Source organism: Orcinus orca, chromosome 5 (genome assembly GCF_937001465.1).
Source record: "Orcinus orca chromosome 5, mOrcOrc1.1, whole genome shotgun sequence".
NCBI lineage: Eukaryota > Metazoa > Chordata > Mammalia > Artiodactyla > Delphinidae > Orcinus > Orcinus orca.
Window position 1 is genome coordinate 65,253,375 of NC_064563.1, and position 21,369 is coordinate 65,274,743.

At 40.4% G+C, this 21,369-nt stretch overlaps 1 protein-coding gene across 2 annotated transcripts in view; it reads right to left on the reverse strand.

Moving 5' to 3' along the window:
• Nucleotides 1–2,137: 2,137 nt before the first annotated feature.
• Nucleotides 2,138–21,369, reverse strand: part of LAMP3 (lysosomal associated membrane protein 3) — a 35,710-nt gene continuing 16,478 nt past the window's right edge. Inside the window, exons 4-6 of one of the 2 annotated variants that reach the window (XM_004278492.3) lie at nt 19,079–19,136; nt 15,822–15,992; nt 2,138–4,960 (exon numbers count right to left, since the gene is read on the reverse strand). In XM_004278492.3, the coding sequence (XP_004278540.2) occupies nt 4,827–4,960; nt 15,822–15,992; nt 19,079–19,136 (363 nt within the window). In that variant the 3' untranslated portion in view covers nt 2,138–4,826. Of the gene's footprint in view, nt 4,961–12,295; nt 13,438–15,821; nt 15,993–19,078; nt 19,137–21,369 lie in introns of those variants that run through there. The other variant, XM_033403113.2, reaches the window with a different exon arrangement.

Here is a 21,369-nt window from a genome sequence, read left to right on the forward strand (position 1 = left end):
CATGAGTCACAACTACTGAGCCCTCACGCCACAAATACTGAAGCCCATGCACCTAGAGCCCGTGCTCCGCAACAAGAGAAGCCATTGCAATGAGAAGCCCGCGCACTGTAATGAAGAGTAGCCCCTGCTCGCCGCAAACAGAGAAAGCCCATGCGCAGCAATGAAGACCCAATGCAGCCAAAAATAAATAAATAAAAAAATAAATTTATTAAAAAATAAAACTATAATGATATACCATGTTTCACCTGTCACATTAGCATATATCAAACATTTAATAACACTGTAATTAGTTAGGGGCATGAGAGTGTTATCATTATTGAGTGAAAATTGGTACAACCATTATGCAGAGTACTTTGGTAATAGTTATCAAAATTGCAAATTCACAAAGTTTTGAAACTAGCAAAGCTATTTCTTAGAAATCACCCAAGATATACTCACAGATATTTGAAATGATGCCTGATTAAGGAAACTTACTGTTTCATTGTTGGAAATAACAAACTAATTAAAAGAGACTGGTTAAATAAATGTACATTTATTTGGATTTAATGGATATTTATACATTTAATGGATTACTGTGCAGCCACTAAAAAAAGAATGAGACGGCACTATATGTACTCATATATTAAGATTCATTGATGAGTGAAAAAAGCAATGTGCAGAACTGTGGTTATTATTTTATCATTTGTGTAAAAATAGGAGAAAGACAAAACATACATGCTTATGTATGTAGCAATAGCCTCTGGGAAAGAAAAGTTGTTGGCTCCAAGACAGGGACAGGATAGCAGGATGGTGACAGCTTTTTATTATACACCCTTTTACATACTTTGGATTTGTTTTGACATAACTTCAGACTTACAGAAAAGCTACAAGAATAGTACCCTTCACCTATAAATCCCAAGTGTTTATATTTTACCACATTTGCTTTATCTTTTGCTCTCTGTGTACCTACACACACACACACACACACACACACACACACACACACACACTCATATACTCATACTTTTTTTCTGAACCATTTGCAAGTAAGTTGCAGACATGATGCCCTTTTTTACTCCTAACTACTTCAACGTGTATTTCCTAAAACAAACAGATTCTCTTACCTCTACATGCTCTCTCTGAACCTGCTTGGGCTTGATCCTGGATGTACCATTTCCATCTTGCAATTGATTACTGTTAGACCCATCCAGCTTCCTTACTTAGTGGATTTGACAGAATCCAGCTCAAAAATGGTCAATTCCGGATATATGGTCACTTAGTGTCCCAAGGTCAAGTGTTCCAGGAGCCAGTAACATGCCAAGAGCTGTTTCTCAAAGGGTATATATTTCTCTGCTGCAAATGGCATGGCCATGGCCTTGCTCCAGGATGCCCAGGGCCTGTTATGATTCTCCCACTAGAGTTTGCCAAAAATTTCGTGCTATACCTTTACCCACTGCTGAAACCTCCAACACTGTAAGGTCTGTCTGAGTGTCTGGCTCAAGCAGCAGGGCTGATTGCATCGTGGCCTGGAGTTGCTGTACTGCCCTTTCCTGATCTGGCCCCACTCAAAACTGATTGCTTTCTATGTCACCTGGTAAATGGACCAGAGGAATTTTCCTAGCTGTAGAATGTTGTCACCAGAACCCAAAGAGGCCTAACTGGCTCTGTGTTTCCTTCTTTGTGGAAAGGATGCAAGATGAAAAACATCTGTATTTTATTTTGGAGGGGATATTCTGGCAGGTCCTTGATCATCTGTGTCCTTAAATACTTCAATGAAGTAGTCAGTCCCTGAATCTTCATACCTCCTGGAACACATATGTTTAACCAAGGCGTCCAGCATAATAATTGCTCCATGCTTGTCCTGTATAATTAGCATGATGTCATCAATGTAGTGGTTCAATGATATTCCATGGGACGTCTGTGCAGTCCAGATCGCTTTGGATTACATTATGACAGAGGACAGGAGAGTTGACAAATTCCTGGGGCAAAGCTATAAATGAATATTACAGAGCATGGGCCAACAACTAGCCTTCGTAGAAAGGCAAGTCAGACCGAGCAGTGGCTGGTCCATAGACTGTCAGTGCCAGGGCTTGAGAGGCTGTTCTCCTGGGGGTGTGCTACATCTGGGGCAGAGTTGGAAGCAGGCTGGAATCAGCCCTGCTCCTATTACCTTTTGTATAGGTTCCTATTAAACCACTTTTCTTTGTGTATGCACTGGAATTTCTTTTTTCTTTTTTTTTTTTTTGCGGTACGCGGGCCTCTCACTGCTGTGGCCTCTCCCGTTGCGGAGCACAGGCTCCGGACGCGCAGGCTCAGCGGCCATGGCTCATGGGCCCAGCCGCTCCGCGGCATGTGGATCTTCCCGGACCGGGGCACGAACCCGTGTCCTCTGCATCGGCAGGCGGACTCTCAACCACTGCGCCACCAGGGAAGCCCTGCACTGGAATTTCTATACGCGAGTTTCCCCACAGAAGTAAACCAGTAATTCTACCTTGACAGTGGACGTGGGGTAGACAGCATCCAAGACAGACCCCCCTTGATTTCTACCTCTCCTGGTCTTCACTCCTACATTGTACCAGGGATGGTCAATGTGACCAACAGGATACAGCAGAAGTGATGTCATGTCACTTCTGTGATTAGGTGGTCGTCTCTCTCTCTTGGATCACTTGCTCTGGGGAAAGCCAGTTGCCATGTTGTGAGCATCCCTTTCGATATGCCACATGGTGTGAACTTGGGAGTAGATCCTTCAGCCCCATTTGAACCTTCAGATGACTGCAGCTCTGGCTAACAGCCGAACTGCCACCTGGTGAGAGACCCTGAGCCAGAGCCACCCAGCTAAGCTGCTCCCAGATTTCTGACCCTCAGAGACTGTGTGAGATAATAAATGTTGTTTTAAGCTGCTAGGTTTCAGGGCAATTTGTTACACAGCTATAGATAACTAACACAGGACCTCTTCTGATTTATCTCAGCCCCTACCAGACTGTCTGGCGTTTAGGAAGTCCTTAATCGATGTTGGTTGGATGAATGAATGAATGGATAATTGTGGCAGCACTTAAATAAACCAGTGATCCAATCAGGTAGTCTGGACTGAGAGTTGAGAAATTTAATTTATAACTTTAATATGGTTTATCTTCTCAGAAATTCAGTTTCTCTCAAATAGGTCTTCCTACCTAGTAATAATGTGGCAGTGGAGAATAGAACAAAATAAATTATTTCTAGGAAGACGATTTAACTTACTGATTCAAGCAACAACCTCCACTAAGGTTGTAAAACAAAATTTTTAATAGCACAAAAACCGAATTATAAGGAACGAATGACATAAATCTCCAAGGTAAGTTTTTATTACAAAAACTTTTAATACAATTCAATATTCTATTAAGACTAAAGGCAGGTCCTTGCCAACCCTACTGAGCCATAAGAGAACAAGTCAGGAAAGTGAATATGTTCTCCAGGGTGACTCGAATCATTCCTTTACTAACGAATGCTAGGGGTGTGTGGTCTTTTCTGTTAACATTTCTTTGGTAGTAAAAACAAGGAGGAATAAAATTCTTGGCTGCTCTACAGAAAAACGTGAACTAGAGTGAAAACGTGGCCATAAAACTGCAGAAGAAGCAAGTTACCACAAGAGGGGGATCTACATTCGAGAAAGAAAAGTTGGTTAGCGGTTAAATTTCTCTTTCAAAGAAATAAAAAATGCCTTGAGAAATTTACTCCATTCCTTTTTCCTTAGACTCACAGCTTAACAATCCCTTGAAAATGAGAAACGAATGTTTTACAGAGCCTCTCAGTTTTCTTCGAGGGAGTAGAGAACTTCATTAATGATAGGCTATTTTATTTCCCATTAAGCCCTCCTTTCATGTACCATAATCTCTCGTGATTCTGGACAAAATAATTTCCTCTGTAAAAGGGAGCCTATGCCAGTATGAGGCTTCAGGCAGCACTTACTGTCGTTGTTCTTGTAGGCAATTTGATGTAGTGAAAAGACCAGAGACCTTGGTACCAGACCAACAGGAAGTCAAATTCAGGCTCTGCCACTTGTTAGCTGGGTGACATTTAAGTGATTAATTTCTTTAAGTCTGAGTTTGCTCACATGTAAGTTGTGCAAATTAAATGAGATGTATATAAACTGCTTAGCCTAGTGTCTGACACATACCTGTTCAATAGTGAAAGGCCATTATTATCGTTTCTTGCTTATTATTTAATTCTGTTGTCTGTAGCCACCTAATTCTTAGTTTTAGTGATTCTGGAGGAGTCATCAAGATAAAAATATAAGCTGATCTATTCCTCTTGGTGTCACATCAAATATCTAGACAACCTATGATATGTTGCTCTTTTTGACGATTTTTAGAGAACATTTAAAGTGGAAAAGGAGGAAGGTCAATTGACATACATCTTACAAAACATGGATAGTAAAAGCACTGAAAATACATTTTACAGGCAAAGCAGAAGCATTTTTAAAAGTGGAAAAGATCAAGGATAAAATAAAATCCCCAACGTGAACACAGGTAACGTTCATTACTGTTGATGCTTCGGTTTATAATGTGGAGCATGTACCACTTTACATACATTATGTTAATTGAATGTATCTCAAATGTTGACTTTGGTTAAAATATTTTCAAGGAAACTAGAAAATATTCTTAAACAGCTCACTAGATCTTTCATAAAATGAACAAAAAATATTTTGAAATTGATGTACTGCTTGAACTTACGTCAGAAATTTGGTTTTTGTGAAAGATAGTGGTTTACACGGTTGGAAGGACCCACACTCCAAGGGAAGTCTTCAACATCCTGGAAACAATGAAAGAATTCTCTAAACTCCACCTTTTTCTTTTCCCTTGGGGCACCAGTTAGATTCTCTGGTATCCAGAAGATTCACGCCTTAAGCGGATTGCATAGACAATCAAACCCACTGCGAAGAGACCAAGCACGATGGCCCCAATCACGGGAAGCATGATTGTGTAGTCAGATGAACATTCGTCCACTAAGAAAAAAAACAAATACAGCCACTAAGGTTTAGTGAGGACAGACCAGAAAGCAGGCTAGAGTGGGGAGAATATGAGCTTTGGAGTCAGACTTGTGCTTGACTTTTGCTTCCACCACTAACTGTGTGAACCTGGGAGGGTTATTTAACCCTGCAATTTACTCATTTATAAAGGAAGCAAATACTATATAAAATTGTTGGAGGATGAAATAAAATAACTTTCTCTTCTCAGAAATTAATATTTAATAATTGTTAGTCCTGTTTTCTTCCAGGTGTTGCTCTCTGTAAAGTGGGATGTGCTTACGTAAAACAGACTGTGTCACTGTAAACCTTATCTCTTGAAAACATGTGATGTTTCTCCACTTTTTAAAACATTCATTTTTGTCACACTTACAGTTCTGTTTTATTGCTTTTAGTTAGCCAAAAATATTAGAAAATAGACCTAATTATTTATGAGAACTTAAAAGTGAAAGTTTGCAAATTTGTCAAAATTCTTTTTTCTTTATTCTGTTAGAGATTATTTATTCAGTTCATTTAAAATGTAATCAGTCTTGACTGGAGAAAGATGCAAGGCCCTGGGAATAAAAGGGACCTTAATTGAATACAAATAAATGGAGAACTATATCTATATCTTATTCAAGAACAGATGAGAGGATATGCCCTTGAGGTCTTCCATGAACCAATATTGAAATTATGTCCTGAACCAAGAATCACCATTAATCCAATTCTCACCTGAGGTCCAAGTAAAAAGAATCAGGAGGGGCCAGGGAAGAGGGAATGGTAATTAGAGACTCCTGGGAAAAAAACTAAATCTATACAAGACAGGAACTGTGCTTGTAGTACACTATTTGATTTGGCAGTGGACAATATTTACATTATAATGATGCATACCTTATTGATTTAACAAAAAGACAGTGATATAACCATAAAAAGGATGGTGTAAGAAGTATTAAATCCTTATCTTCCATAGCAAGAGGTTTAAAGCTGATAAATTAAGAAACAGTAGGATAAGCTTTTTATTATGTTTTAGAGAATTATGGAGACAGTTACCATAAGAAATTGTTAAAACTAGTTAAAGTGCTTTGTCTCTTAGAGGAGGGACAGGGAAATGTTGCTTTTCATGAATCCTTTTAGAGTATATGATAATTTTGTTATTTACATATTTGTTAAAATTACATATAATTTTGTTATATTAAATATTACATGTAAATATTTATATATATTTCTTAGATAGGAAAGAACATAATCTAAGAAGTTAAAATAATTTGGAAAAAAAATACAGAATTGTCAAATCAAAATGTAAAGCACATACCTATCAATCCAGCAATTCCACCACTAGGAATTTATACTGAAGATATATTCATAAAGTACACAAAAATATGTAATAATAATCTCCTTTTATGAGAGGAAAATTGACAATCTAAATATCCATCAAAAATTTACAGTTGTATATTCATACAATAGACTATGATGTAGTCATCAAAAGGAATGTGGTAGATTTCCATGTGCTGACAGGGAAGTTACCTAAGATCTGTGAAGCACTGCATGGGTGCCTAGAGCAAAAAAATACACAAGAAGCTGGGGGAAGACTGGGATGGGAATAGAGGCAACTTTTACTTTCTATATAGTTATATACTATCTAATATTACATTGTTTAAACATCTTCAAAATGCAGAAAAGTAAACAAAGAAAATAGTTATCCAATCACCATGTTTCTTCCACTTGAATTAATCACCATAAATCTTTGAGGCATTTGTTTCCTCTGTACATATATGTGTGTATGAGTGTGTGTGTGCTCATGTGTATGCTTAAAGAAAAATCATTGTATTTTTAAAAATGATATATACTCATTATAAATCTCCTGAAAACCACCTACCCAGAAATTATCATTGGTAAAACATGGACAAACATTATTTCAGGTGTCTTTCTTTACAACTGTAAGAATAGATGGGTAGAAAAATAAATAGAAGTGGTTTTATCAAAATGGAATCATACAAATGCTATTTTAACCAAAATTGTTCATTTTAATATTACTTGAATTTCACAGAAGAAAAAAACTAAAACAAAACTAGAGGAATTACTGCACTTCAAATAAACGTGTCTTTGCCATGGGAAATATTGTTGCATAAAAGATCTCTTTAAGGTTCAAAGAAGAGACAAAAATACACAAGTAGTAAATAAATAAATCATTATGAAATGCATTAAGAGGTTATAAAATAAATTAGAGACGTGTTTTCGAAACTCTGTTTCCAGTTAGACATTATCTATTGATTCTGTTTTGAAAGATTAACACTAACAGATTCCCTTCTATTTCTGGTCTTCCCAACTCAAATTCTGAATAGCTATACATATTTTTAGAAACACTGTTCAGGTTTACAATATTTCAATTCTATTTGATAATTGTAATTCCTATAATTTCTAAAAATTCGTTTCAAATTTAGAACACATTCACTATTTAAAGTCAAAATAATATGAAATGCTGTACATTGAGAAGTCTCATTTCTACCCTTGTGCCATCTTCTTAGTTCCCCCTGCCAATATTAGACAACTACTTAATTTCTTATATATTTCCAATGTTTCAGATATAAGCAAAAGTGAAAATATACTTTATTTCTCATTTTCTTCACTATTATGCATTACACGTTTTTTAACAATATATTTTGGATAACTTTCCTTATACATACACAAACATGTATGTTCTCATTCTTTTCTTATAACTGTATAGTATTCTGTTGTGGAATGTATCTGTCCCAGATTGATGGACCCTTGGTTTGTTTTTAATCTTTTGATATTACAAATAATTCTGTGATGAATAAGCATGCACATATATCATTTTATATATGAGAAGGAATGATAAAATCTCAGATCCATAATTGTTTAATGTTTTTTATAGTTTACTCTTCAAATAGATAAAATGCCTTAAAAAACAAAACAAAACTGAGCTTTCTCTATTCCTGAAAGATGTTTGCTGATATCCTTGCTTGTAATGTGGCTTCTCTCTGATCAAATTTCATTGTCAAGCTGTATCTTTAAGAAGAGCTCATTTGTGCTGTATCCCTTGAATTATTTCATGTTTGAGGATATCGGTCTATTACCTTTTTACTCAGATTATATTTTGGGGCCACACTTTCCCTTAGGATTTTGTAGACATTGGTCTATTGTTTTCTGGCTTTAAATGTTATTGTAAAGAAATCTGAGGCCAATTTTAACCTTCCCCCTTTATAGGTGATTTGCTTTTTTTAGGGGAAGGGGGAGTTTGTATGTCTAAAGAATTCTTTAGCTTTGGCTTACTTTGGATATATCTTAATGTTAAGTTTTCTGTGTCAGGTTTTTTTTTCCCTCCCACCCTGGGATAGATACACTGTGCACTTTCAATCTGCAACTTCAATTATTTATTTTAAGGAAAACCTCTTAAGTCATCAAATATATCTTCTTTTTATTTTTTAACTCTGTACTTCAGAGGCACCAGTTATCCTTATTTTAGATGATCTGAATAGCTTTCATACCTAGCAGCTTACCTATAATATTATAATCTTAATTTTGTTAACTCAGTGTTTTTCTCTATGAAGATAATTCAGTTTTCAGCTCTATCTGTTCTGCCTTTCACTATTTCCATTTATTATGGAAGTGTGTTGCTTTGATGCTCAATTTGTTTTCTTAGGCGTGAAATGTCCTATTTACCTCACTCTTTCATTATAACTTCTCCTCTATGAGCTCTGGTTATATGGAATTCACGTTCTTATTAATTGTCAAAAAACAATTGACAGGTATTTCTCTCTGTTCCTTGAGTTAGGTTTTCTTTGTATTTTGTTAACTATATTCCTTTCTAACCCGCCCTCCTTTAATTTTAAAAATTGTGGTAAAATATACACAACATAAAATTTACCATTTTAATTGTTTTAAAGTGTACACTTCAGTGACATTAAGTACATTCACATTTTTGTGCCACCATCACCACTATCCATCTCCAGAACTTTTTTCATCTTGCAAAATGAAAACTCTGAATCTATAATTTAGTTTAATCTTATCTTATTTTTTCCTGCAGTAATTTTGCACTGTAGTCTTGTAGTTTGTTTTCATCTTGCTCGTTTCCTCTTGAGCTAACTAATTGGATTCTATTTTCTTTTCTATACCTTGGGAACTAGCTACAGACTGGGGTGTCCTCTGGTCTGGGGCTGGCTCCCCAGTTCATTTCCAGCAGTCTGTGTTTATTCTGCCTTGTCTCCGCAGTAGCCATTTTCACTACTCCTACCTAGCTTGAAGAAATGCGGGATCCTAGTTCCCCAACCAGGGATCGAACCTGGGCTCCCTGCATTGGGAGCGTAGAGTTTTAATCATGGACCGCCAGGGAAGTCCCAAGTGGCTGCTCTCTTTCTCTCCAGTTTTAGGAAGAGTAGTCAGCATTCACAGAATGTTTTTTTTTTCACAGTATGGCTCCTTGGGGTAGGTGTACTGAGGAGGGTTAGGAGCCCACTCAGCTGCGCCTCTCCACTCTTCCTCTCAGTCTTGTATCTTTGTTGTTCATCAGTTTAAAATGTTTATTGCATTAGGTTATGTCTTTTTGACCGCTACTGGTGATTTTAAAAAAAATTTTTCTCCCCTCAATCTATTAGACAATGAGGGAGAAAAATTCTGTAAGGAAAATTCTAGTCATTATTATTATTATTTATTTATTTATTTTTTTGCGGTACGCGGGCCTCTCACTGTTGTGGCCTCTCCCGTTGCGGAGCACAGGCTCCGGACGCGCAGGCTCAGCGGCCATGGCTCACGGGCCCAGCCGCTCCGCGGCATGTGGGATCTTCGCGGACCGGGGCACGAACCCACGTCCCCTGCATCGGCAGGCGGACTCTCAACCACTGCGCCACCAGGGAAGCCCCTCTAGTCACTATTTTAACTCCAATTTTTCATTTCATATATTTCTGTAGTGCTTAAAATTTTTTTCACAACCTATGTGTTTTTGTTCCCATTTGTTTCTTAAAAATTAAGAATTAGTAGTGAAGTATAAATTATAACCATTTTAAACAGTTTATGAAGCAAACCCAAAATTCGGGCACACATTGATACAAATTTGTTAATCAATGTCTGTTTTGTATGTAATTCATACGTAATTCTTTATTCACGTTATCGTTGTGAGAACCTAGAAACAATAAAAATTCCCAATAATAACAGAATAGTTAAGTAAATTATTGTGTAATGTTGATAGCATATTCAGGACAGCAGCCATAGTAATGACACTTTGTACCTCTAGCAGCATGGAGAAATGCTTATGGAACAAGGATACCAAACTGTGTCCTCTGTGTGCTTTCAGTCTGTAAAACAATATTCTTGAGAAGGAAATACAGTTGACCCTTGAAGGACACCAGTTTGAACTGCACGAGTCTATTTATAGGCAGATATTTTTCAACATTAAATACTACAGTACTACTTTATCCGCAGGTGGCTGAGGAACGCAGGTACAGAGGGAACCACCTAAACGGAGGGCCAACTCTGTTATACACACAGATTTTCAACCGTGGGAGGGTGGGTGCCCTGACCCCCAGCATCATTCAAGGGTCAGCTGTACCCCAAAATGAACAATGGATAGGTTATCTCCATGTGGGCATTAGTGAAGGTTTCTACTGTCTCTAGGTAGGTTGCAGAGAGAGGGGTAAATTCAGGCGTTCTACCGTCAGCAGAAGGGAGAAACTGAGTTGAAACCAGCTGGAAGGGCAAGCAGCAGGAGAGCCAAAGGTCAGGGGCCAGTGCCGCCAGAGAGGATCAGAGGCCCCTTGTGAGGCTTCCTGGAGTCCTACACAGCAGCCTCCTGCCCCTACCTCAGAAAGGGACAAGCAGTGCTCTGCAGTAAGCCTTGCAGCCCTAAGAGACAACTTGGAGGCAGCACGGCGCGGGGCTGGCGGGGGGCGGGGGAGGGAACCCCAGGACACGGAGGAGGCCACTTCCAGATGCCCAGTCTACCACAGTCCCAATCCCAGCACTTTCCCCTCTAGGACCCTCCTGGGACATCACTGCAACAGTGGGCAGAACTGTAAGGCAATAATGCATCCAGGCATTGATTTACTAATCATTCCAAGGAAACCTGTGTTCTTTTCAGTTACTAGAATGTTAATTCAAAGCAATTTTAAAGATAACTGGTGTGTGTGGGGAGGGGTAGATCACAGGAGTCTAAGCAGCAGCTGTCACTCCAAAGAACTCACTGAAGATGGTAGAAAGGAAAATCAAACTCAAGCGAACTGCCTCATCCCTCTCTTCTTGATTTTAATTCGACTTCGTTTTCCTCTGCTGTGGGAGAAATTTCTATACTAGGACCTCCCTTTAGTCATTCTACAGGGTGGTTAGTGGCACGGTGAATAAACAACCCGTGCTCTGTGGTATAGAACCTAACAAGCACACTTGAGGTTGAACTGGAAATGGGAGTCTAGTGTGGGTACTGGCTGACACCCACTGGAGGAAGGAGATGAAGACAGATGGCATCTCTCCAAGGCCACGCCCTTGCTGCTCAACCCGAGTCACTTTTGGGAACACTGGGTCCTCATATCCCAGATTTGCATCAACACCTCCTGGTGTAAGGAGGAACAGGAACGTCCTCACCCTCCTGCCATCTTCAAGGGCTCTTGAAGCTCTCTTGAAGCTGCTGTGTGCTCTCCCCACCCCCTCACTTCTGAGAAAGTGGAGAGAGCTAAAATACCTCAAAGGAAAGCAGTACACGTCCTAGATAAGCAGTGGTTATAGAGTGGTTGCCAACTTTCATAAACTTCCTCTTAAAAATAATGAATAACACCTCTGGAAAATACAGAAACACAAGAACAGTTTCTGTTAGTAAAAACAGTTAAAAACATCCAGAGGTCCATTACTCTCCCCTTTCTCTGAAAGACCAACCCCCGTTCTGCTATTTAAACAGTCAACGTAGTAGAAAACCATGAATAACATTCTAAGCCATATTTTAATAGAACTTTTCCTCCAGACACCAATCACTCCCAATCAGGAATTTTCTGGTTTACGGTTTTTTTTGTTTTTTGTTTTGTTTTGTTTTGTTTTTGGTAAATGTTTGCTAAAAAAGGAAAGTGGATAATAATCTGGGTAGATTTACCTCTTCTCTTTGTCATTTATGACTGTTTAGATGCTTTGCCTACCTCCACCCCCCACGATGGCCCAAGTTAACAAATCTACAAGGATATACTAAAATCAAAGAAAAATAGAGACAGAGCAGAAAAAAGGTATTAAGAAGGCAGACAACAAATTAAGGTGAAGGACTGGAGAACTAACTTGTATGAAGCCTCTTTTGTTTGCTAAGATCTTTCGTATATCCTTTACATTAAAAAATGGAATGTTGGGAAGTTTTCTAGTTGTTTTTTTTTTTTTTTTTTTTTACTAATAATACATTATAACAGTGTAGAATACGTCCTTTTAAAAACGATAGTCTAAAAAGACCTCCAGGGCTTCCCTGGTGGCGCAGTGGTTGAGAGCCCCCCTGCCATTGCAGGGGATGTGGGGTTGAGCCCTGGTCCGGGAAGATCCCACATGCTGCGGAACAGCTGGGCCTGTGTGCCACAACTACTGAGTCTGCACTCTACAACCCGCCAGCCACAACTACTGAGCCTGCGCTCTAGAGTCCGCATCCCACAACTGCTGAGCCCGCACACCTAGAGCCCGTGCTCCACAACAGGAGAAGCCACCGCAATGAGAAGCCTGTGCACTGCAAGGAAGAGTAGCCCCTGCTCGTCGCCACTAGAGAAAGCCCACATGCAGCAACAGACCCAATGCAGCCAAAAATAAAATAAATAAATTTATTAAAAAAAATAAAAAGACCTTCAGTCAACCTAAAAAAAAAAAAAGATAGTCTATCAAGACTATCATTTAAGTAAATCAGGAGTTGGGCAAAATCCAGGAGTTTAAAATCACTTTAGAATTTATTTTAAAATGGATAGGATTTTAAAAGTAAAAAAGTTTTTTTAAAAAACTAGATATTGAGACTCTTAAAAATGTATATGAAAAATCAATGCAGTTTGAAAATGTCTTTCACACAATCTTCCCTCTGGGTGTTTGCTTTTTCCTTCTCACAGGACACTGCTCACATCCCTGCCTCTTGTCCCTAATTCTCACAGCCAGGCCTGTATTATCACGTGTGGATGGTAGAACTCAAGCCCATATGACCCAGGAAGAAGTGGGGTGGGAGCTGTCTTGTAGCTAGCCTGATGGCCTTTGGTAGAATGCTAATTTCCTAATCGGACTTGGAGGGTGGGGTTGGCAACTAGAAAAGTTGATCCCTTCGCTTCAGGCTAAATATACAGCCAGCATTCCCAAGGCCTTAACCTTGCACACTTTGAGGAAGGTGGGGTTTTACATGCGTTCATATCCTCTCCTGGGCCTCTTTCTGGTCACCAGGCATGCTGTTAGCAAAACGCCAAGCAATCCTGCGATACTCAGGCCCATGGCCACAGGGATTTCTCTCCTGTTTCTGTCACTGAAGCATTCGTTCGCTGTAATTGAAGTCAGAGTAACAGGTGTTACAGGCTGGCCACAATGCTGGGAAGTGATACTGCCCCTGCCCGCCTCAGCTTCACAGAGAAGGAAACTGAGAGAGAGATGGATCTGCGGGACCTGTCCCTGCTGCCTCAGACATATGGACAGGTGAAGATGAGAAGGGAAGGGGTCACTGCAGTGGACTGAAACTTGTAGTGCCTGTGATCACTTAAGGGGTGTCTTAACTGCAGATCCCCGGGCCCCGCACCCAAGCAGTTTTGATTCAGCGGGTCGGAGGTGGGACCCAGGTGATTGTGATATGGCCGGGAGGCAGATCCAACTTTGAGGAACACTGGTTAGGTCCAGAGGGTCAGGATCAGAATTGTGTCTTGACTCTCAAGCCAGGGTAAGCACGGGAGCCTGGTTTCCCAAGGTTGGAAACACAGACCTGGACCATATCACCTGGCCCAAGTTTTCTATTTAAACTCTGTATTTCTTGAAGGGACTGCTGGACACCCTGGGCTCCTGGTACTGGAGAGAGCCTTTGCAGGCTCCGAGATTTTAGAGAGAAGGGGTTTAGAAAGGGGGTCAGGGGCCAACTGTTTGGGATGACCGTTCTCTTTGACAAGGCCGAGCGTTACACTTGCTGGATTCCTCTCCAGTTCTCCGAGCCCCTGTTGAAGGGTCACCCATCTGTCAGGACTTCTCTGACCCCCTTCCTGCAAGGCTGTGCTCCTCATGCCTTCCTCTGTGCTCCCACGGCCTTTTGTACTTATGCCTTTTATAATGCCATATTGTATGGTAACTTGTATTTTTCAACTTGCTCCTTTTTCTCTCTTCTCTTACTCTCTGGTAGAAAACATTATTTACAGGATGACAGACAACTTCACATCTGAGCACCTTTAGTGAAATTTGAGGTGCAAAGACTGGGAATAAGGAGCTGAGCTGAAGCGGGGACAGTGGAATGAACAAGAGAAATATTTTGGAGGTAGAACTGATAGGGTTTTGTGACTATGTATATGAGAGGGTGAAGGAGGGAGAGGAAAAAATGAAAAGATAGCTTTCTACATCTCCTTGTGAGCACTGCTTAATAGCGGCCAGGTGTGCTGCTAAAAGGTTTTTATTTCTCATCTCTGTCACCGAGAGGTTTCCCAGACCTGCTTACTTCCTTCTATACACAGGTTCTGAGGGGGAGGAAGAGAAAGTGTGTGCCTTATTTTTAAGACCACATGATTAAATACAGAGGTTTTTCAAGCCTTCATAATAAATTTTTAAAAGAGTTTCCCAAATTGGATATTTTGAGACAAGATGACAGAGTGGGGGAAATACCTACTAGCAAATTTTAATATTTAATCTTAGGACTCTGGTAAAGGTCCAAAATTAAGATAGAGATTGTAGGACTCAGACCAAACCTACAGATATCAGGAGATCCAAGGCAATGACACTTAATACTGCCTTTGCTGAATGCTTTCCACCAGGTATATCAGAAGTTTTCTGCCAGACACATTTTCAGCTTTACAGTGGAATTCAAGTAGAAATCAGACTCATGTTATAGAAAGTTAACTTACAGCTACACCTCTAGCTAAATCTATTTTTGATAGCTGAGAAGTACTCATAAGGTCATTGACTTATTATGAAAGAGATGTTTTAGAAACTGAAGTTCAATTCTTGCCCTAATGTAGAAACCCTTGTAATACTGTTTTCCTGGTGGGGAGAAAAGGGCTTTTTTGGAAAGTCACCCTGGGCTGCCCCTGGCCTTCTTGTTAGAACCTGCTTCCCTCTGTGGTGGTAAAAACCCAAAGTAGAAGTTGCATGGAAACTAAGAGTAATTATGAGGAAGCACTAGTTGGGTAGAACAGCTTGGATTTGAGAAGAGGGGATTCAACAGAGTGTATTTCTGTCTAGAATGATCACAACTTTCTCTTTTCCCTCCATAAGTGGGAAAGAATCTATTCTGAAATCTTGACTTTTAGACATATCACTAACACTCAGGATTTTAAGGTGTTCTCCAAAGACACCTGGGTTTACCAGTATTCAACAGCTTGTCCAGGGGAGGTTACTGATGGCGTTTTCTCACTCTTTGATTGATTGACTGTGTGTGTGTGTGTTTAAATGAGTCAGAATGTGTATCTTGGCCAGACAAGAAGAATGTATTCTGCTGTGGGAGGGCAGTGGACATGAGTGGGTTTAAGTGTCTGATTTTGAGGCTGGTATTGACTCATACAACGGTGGGAGGGAGGGTTGGCCGGAGAAACTTGACCCTGAGAGCTTAGCGGAATCATACTCTTCTAGGAAGTTCATGTGATTCTTGTCCCTTTGAAAGCTTCAACCAAAAAACAACTTGAAACTACTCCTGGGTCTCAGAAGTTTAGGTTTGTGACATGATGATCCCTTAACTTACCATTTCCAAAGTGGTTGCCTTCAAAATCAAAGGCTTGAAGTTGGATATTCATTGTTTTCAGCTGAAGGTGGGTGGAGAGCTGGATGCTCTGTTCGCTCACACACTTGAAGGAATGCCCCGCCACAGTCTCGAACATCACCATTGCACTTTTCATTCCTTGGTAAACTTTCTCTGAAAACACAAAGGTGAAATACCGACATGTAAGAACCCTGGCAAGTATCCATTGAGCCCCAGCTGTTGCTGGATGGCCCATGTGCAGTTAAATGGCCTTCCTTAGATGTGGTTCTCCAAGGTTCTGACACCTTCGCCTCATGAAACATCACCCTGGTGCTGTCTGGGGACTTTTTCCTGATGCTCTGTTCACCATATATGGGGGCAATCTCACATAAATTAGAATATGATAACATTGAAATAAAAACTCTTCGGAATCTTTTATTCAGTTATTTTAAGTCACTGGGGGCAGAGTCAATGGGGGCTATTGTCAGTGCCTGCGCACAAAAAAGTGTCCATGAAAACTTCAGAAATAAAAGAAGTAAGATTGTTCTCTGAGACAAAAATCACACGCTCTTATAATGCATCAGAGCAGAGACATGCAAAGTTACCAAGCAGAGTATCTGCATGTCACCACACTGAATGCATTCATATAGCAAAAGGAAGGACCAAGCCCATCATTGGGAGGGGTTGTCGCATCATTCATGGAAGCATAGAGAAGGCAGAGGCCCATCTGCATCCATCTGAGTGCTGCTGGGAGAGAAGGACCTGCTCAAGGACTGGCCCTGTCTCATGAGAGGCACACGCGTTTCAAGGAGGTGAGTGCTTCAAGGCCCATGGGGTTAAACATTAAAATAGTTACACCATTGTAAAGCAATTATACTCCAATAAAGATGTTAAAAAAATTTAATAACTCCATTTGCTCTAATTCCACCTCTACCAGGCACCCTTCTGAATATAGTTTGGTTTCCCGAATGGGAGAAAGTTCATTGGCAGAGTACCCAACTGTCTTGGTCCCCTTGCAGTTATAATAAGAAACAGTAGCATGATGAATGAACAAACTGGCATTCTGATTTTATACATCAGTTTTATGACCTTGGTTTAACATCAGGTTCCTTGAAGAAACAGCCGCTGATGGCTTCCGGGGCTGAGGACCAGACTATGGACCTCAGTGAATTCATCCACGGGCTGTTAGTGAGGGAGTCCGAAAGTTCCCTCCTCTCCTGCTGCTGCGGGTGTGTTCACTTGCATCTGACATAACATCTCACACAGAGCGTCAGCTCACTGTGTTTCAGGTGCTGTGCAAGTACTTGACGTGCATTTTCCTGTTTAATTCCCACAAAAATTTTTTGAGATAGGTACTACTGTCACCATTTTACAGATGAGAAGACGGAGTTGAAAACATTCGTCTAAGAACATACATCTAGTAAGTGGTATTTGGACTCAAGCCGTCTGATTCTAGAGCTTGTTACCTTAACTACTGTGCTGTTGTGTCTCCTGCCTGTTACTGTTGTATTCACTGCAGACTCCTGCATTTATACATTCAAACGTCCTACCTGATGTACTGAATTATCCATGTACACTGCTGTATCTTGTGTTATATCCTGGGGTAGTCTACTACCACTGCTCGTGCTAATGCCACCATGGTCACTATCTCTGAACTACAACTAACTACTGTACTCACACCACCACCACTGCCACCATTGACATGAAAATTATCATTACTATGAGTATGACAGCTCCTGCTGCCACTCCTGAGCCTTGAGCATGCGGACCTAGAGTTGTTTTTTCCCCTCCCTCAGCCTCTCAATTAGCTTCTGGTCTGACTTTCCCTTCTCCTGCCCCTTGAGACATTACTACCCTATTAGTAGCTAAAATTTGGTCATTATCCAGTGATAACATTAGCTGCTTTATGTTAGCATGCACAATATTTATTCCCCAGTCGATATGAGGAGACTCGTTTGAGATAATGTATATGAAAAGGTCAGCTGTGACATCTTACTTACATTTAACCAATAATCATTGACAACAACTTTTTGAGCAATACCAATGTAATATTGCTAATTTTTAAAATAGATATATCTTCACATTTTCATTTCTCGGCAAGTTTCTTTAGTATAAGTTCCTTAATTAATAAAAGAATAAGTTTAAGCCAGTCCAAAGAATTTTGAAGAGGAGAAAAGAGACATGAAAACTCTTAGTACACGACCTGGCACAGAGGAGGTACTCACTAACAGTGTGTTATCGAAGTCTAGGCTTTCGGGAGAAACATCAGAGGCCTCTGAGAAACTCCCTTAACTTGACTGGGAGCATTACTTTCCTAGAAGTGAACGTTGTAGGAGTTCTTTCAACTTGCTCTACTTTGGGTAATTTTTCATATAGCAACCAAAGTGAACCTTTATAAATATAAATTTGATATATCATTTCCCTATGCCAAGCCCTCCAATGGCATCTTTTCACACTTTAGAATAAAATCCAAAGTCCTCACCCTGTCTTACCCACAGGCTGTCTGTGCTCTGGCCTGGCTGCCCCTCAGACCTCATTGGCTGCTTTGCTTGCTCTCTTGGACACACGGGTTCCTGCTGGTCCTTGAGTGCCCCAGCAAGCTCACTCCTTAGAGCCTGGGCACCGCAGTTCCTGCCGCCTGGAAAGAGCTTCCCCAGACCCAGATGTCCCCAAATGGGGACAGCTCTCTGCTCAAATCTCACCTCTTCAGAGAGGGCTTTCTCCTCAGAGGGCTTCCCTACTACACCTTCCAGTTCTCTCCATCCTCATCCTGCTTTTTTTGCTCATAGAATTTAGCACTATTTAACTGTATATTATAATTTAATGCATCTGTTTACGGTCCTCTCCCCACTTCTATAATGTAAGCTCCATGAGGGCAGGGACTATATGTTTAGATAATTGGGGATACCGAGTACATACTATAGGGCTTGGAACCTAGCAGGCACTAGCTACACTTTCGTAGAATGAATGCATGATTCCCAGAGTGTAAAATAAACCTCATCATTAACGGCAAATCTGTCCAAAAGTCACTCAACTCTATTGTTGCTGATTTGACACAATGTAGCCAACTTGCTGCATGAGCAGACAAGCAGACTGAAGCACACAGAGATGTATCAATAATAAGTTCCCTCAAAGTTACATTGCTGGCTGCTCTCTCAGTCTGTTTCTCAAAGGCAGCATCACATATTAGCCAGGTGAAAACTGGGCTAACCAGAAACATAGCATCATCGCTGGTAGAACAGGCTTCTCCAACTACTTACCTGGATTTGAGACGGTCAGATAGGCTTCCACCTCACTGATATAATACGAGTTTTCATCCTATAAAACAGCAGTGTGTCAACTTTTGGGTAATCTCTGTTTTTATGTTTATGATCCTAGTTTACAGACTGTTTAGGCAGGATTCCAGCTATTAAATCATTGATATAGGGGTTTGGGTTAGTTGGTATGGAGCCACAACTGTGTTTGAAATTTTCCAAAGAAATAAATACATCATACAATAAAGAGATAATAAGTAATGGCTTGTCCCTGGCTGAAAATTTCTCTATTGCATACTTGTTGCTAGAGCCTGAAATTCAAATTCCACTGGTACTATTTGAGTCCCTTCAGCTGGGCCAAGTTTCCCCCTGTTATAATGCAAATACATCTGGAAGGTGGATGGGTTGGGGGGGGCATACATTAAGCCCTTATTAGTAATTAATATCTTAGGGTAAGGATTCAAGCTGAGACCACTCATCCTTAAGGCTACTGTGGGTGGATTTGATGGGGTCCATAACCCCCTCTGGGAAAAACAGTGTATGCAAAATTGTGTGTGGATTTTCCTGGATAGGGTATCAATTACTTTAAATAGATTAATGGGTTCATGTCTCCAAAATGGTTACATGGGACCATGAAGGATTCTGGAAAGAAAAGGTTAACCCTGAGATTACTGGCTGTTGTCTAGAAGAAGACCCCAGTTGTGTTCAGAATTATAAAGCAGTGCTCCACATTTTATCCAGAGACTGTACTTTTGAAAAAAAAAAAAACACACTAAAAACCCTACAAAACAGCCCTATAACTTCCTGAGAGAATCAGGGTATGGAACATTAAAACGAATTGAATTGAGATATGAAAGTTAAGCTGGAAAAGGAGTTTTTATTTTTTAAAGTAGGTGATTTACAGTGTTATTGCTTTTAAACATTCATTAGAAAACTGTCTGCAAGTGAGTTGCCAAAAACGCTAGTAGAGCAACCAAAATCAGAATCTGAAATTGAATTACTTTTAGTAGTCATTAAAGGAACTTAGCAATAATAATCTTGACCACATTCTAGTCTATTTATATATTGTTTGCAGATGAAATGATGATTGCTTACACAATAAGGGTTCCAGAAATACAAACTGTTCCAGTGAGGCGACTGCTGTCGATGCACTGAACTCTAGATCCTACAGTTCCTTGAAGCAGCTCCACACACTGGCTTCTCACCTCGTGCCAGGCACTTCTTACCTTGTGTGGCAGGCACCCCTGTGCCTCACCTTATTTAATCCCCACAAGCACAAGGAGAAGAAATGGAGGCTCAGTGCCTTGCCCAAGGTCACAGTCCTAATAGTTGGCAGGTGAAGATATGACCCCAAGCCACCTGGCTAGCCTTTAACTTCTCTTATATCCACTCCAGACCAGGCATTGCTCTAGGTCCTGGGGGAAGATAAGACCCAGATGCTTCATTCAAGGTGCTCAGTCTTGGGTCTCAAAGGCAAGTTGGATGATGTGCTTGGACCATCCATTTGTTTTAGAGAAAAACAACTGTGACCCAGGCCCTTGGGTTGCTTTTACATACAGTTTATTCAGGTTATTCTTTTTTTTTTTTTTTTTTTTTTGCCACGCCTTGTGGCTTGTGGGACCTTAGTTCCCTGACCAGTAACCCAGGCCCTTAGAAGTGAAAGTGCAGAGTCCTAACCACTGGACTGCCAGGGAATTCCCAGGATATTCTTTACTTGGGATCCCTTTTAGCATAAGAGAGACCTGTATGTCAGGGCCCACAGTCACTGTTATAAAATCCCTGCCCCATCCTCAGGGCAGACAGAATCCATTGAAGGGTTTTAAGCAGGGCAGTGATATGAGGGCTTTGTTTTTGGAAATTGCTTGGGCTGCAACAAGAGATTGATTAAAGAGCAGCAGGAGAACTGTGATGGGGCCAGCGCTGAGCTCCATGGGATACCTCCTGAAGTCTTCCCTCTCCTGTGGCATCTCTTAGAGCTATCCTCGCTGTAAGGAATGGGTACTTTGTATTTCTTTAATCGTTTTACAGTTTACTAAGTGCATTTTTCTGCCTTCTTTGATCCTCACAGCCCCCTTGAGGCAGAATGAATGTTCTCAGCCCATTTTACAGCTGAGAACAAAGAGCTCAGAGGAGGTAGGCCTCTACCTCTGATTCACATTGTTTGTAGGTGAGGCAAAGCAAGATCTTGTCTATGGGGTCTTGCTCTACACTTTCCTTCATGGGATGTGTGGTTATAGAGAAAAAATTTGTCGTGCAAGAACTTTCTTTCACATTCCCTGGAATATATTTGCCTATAT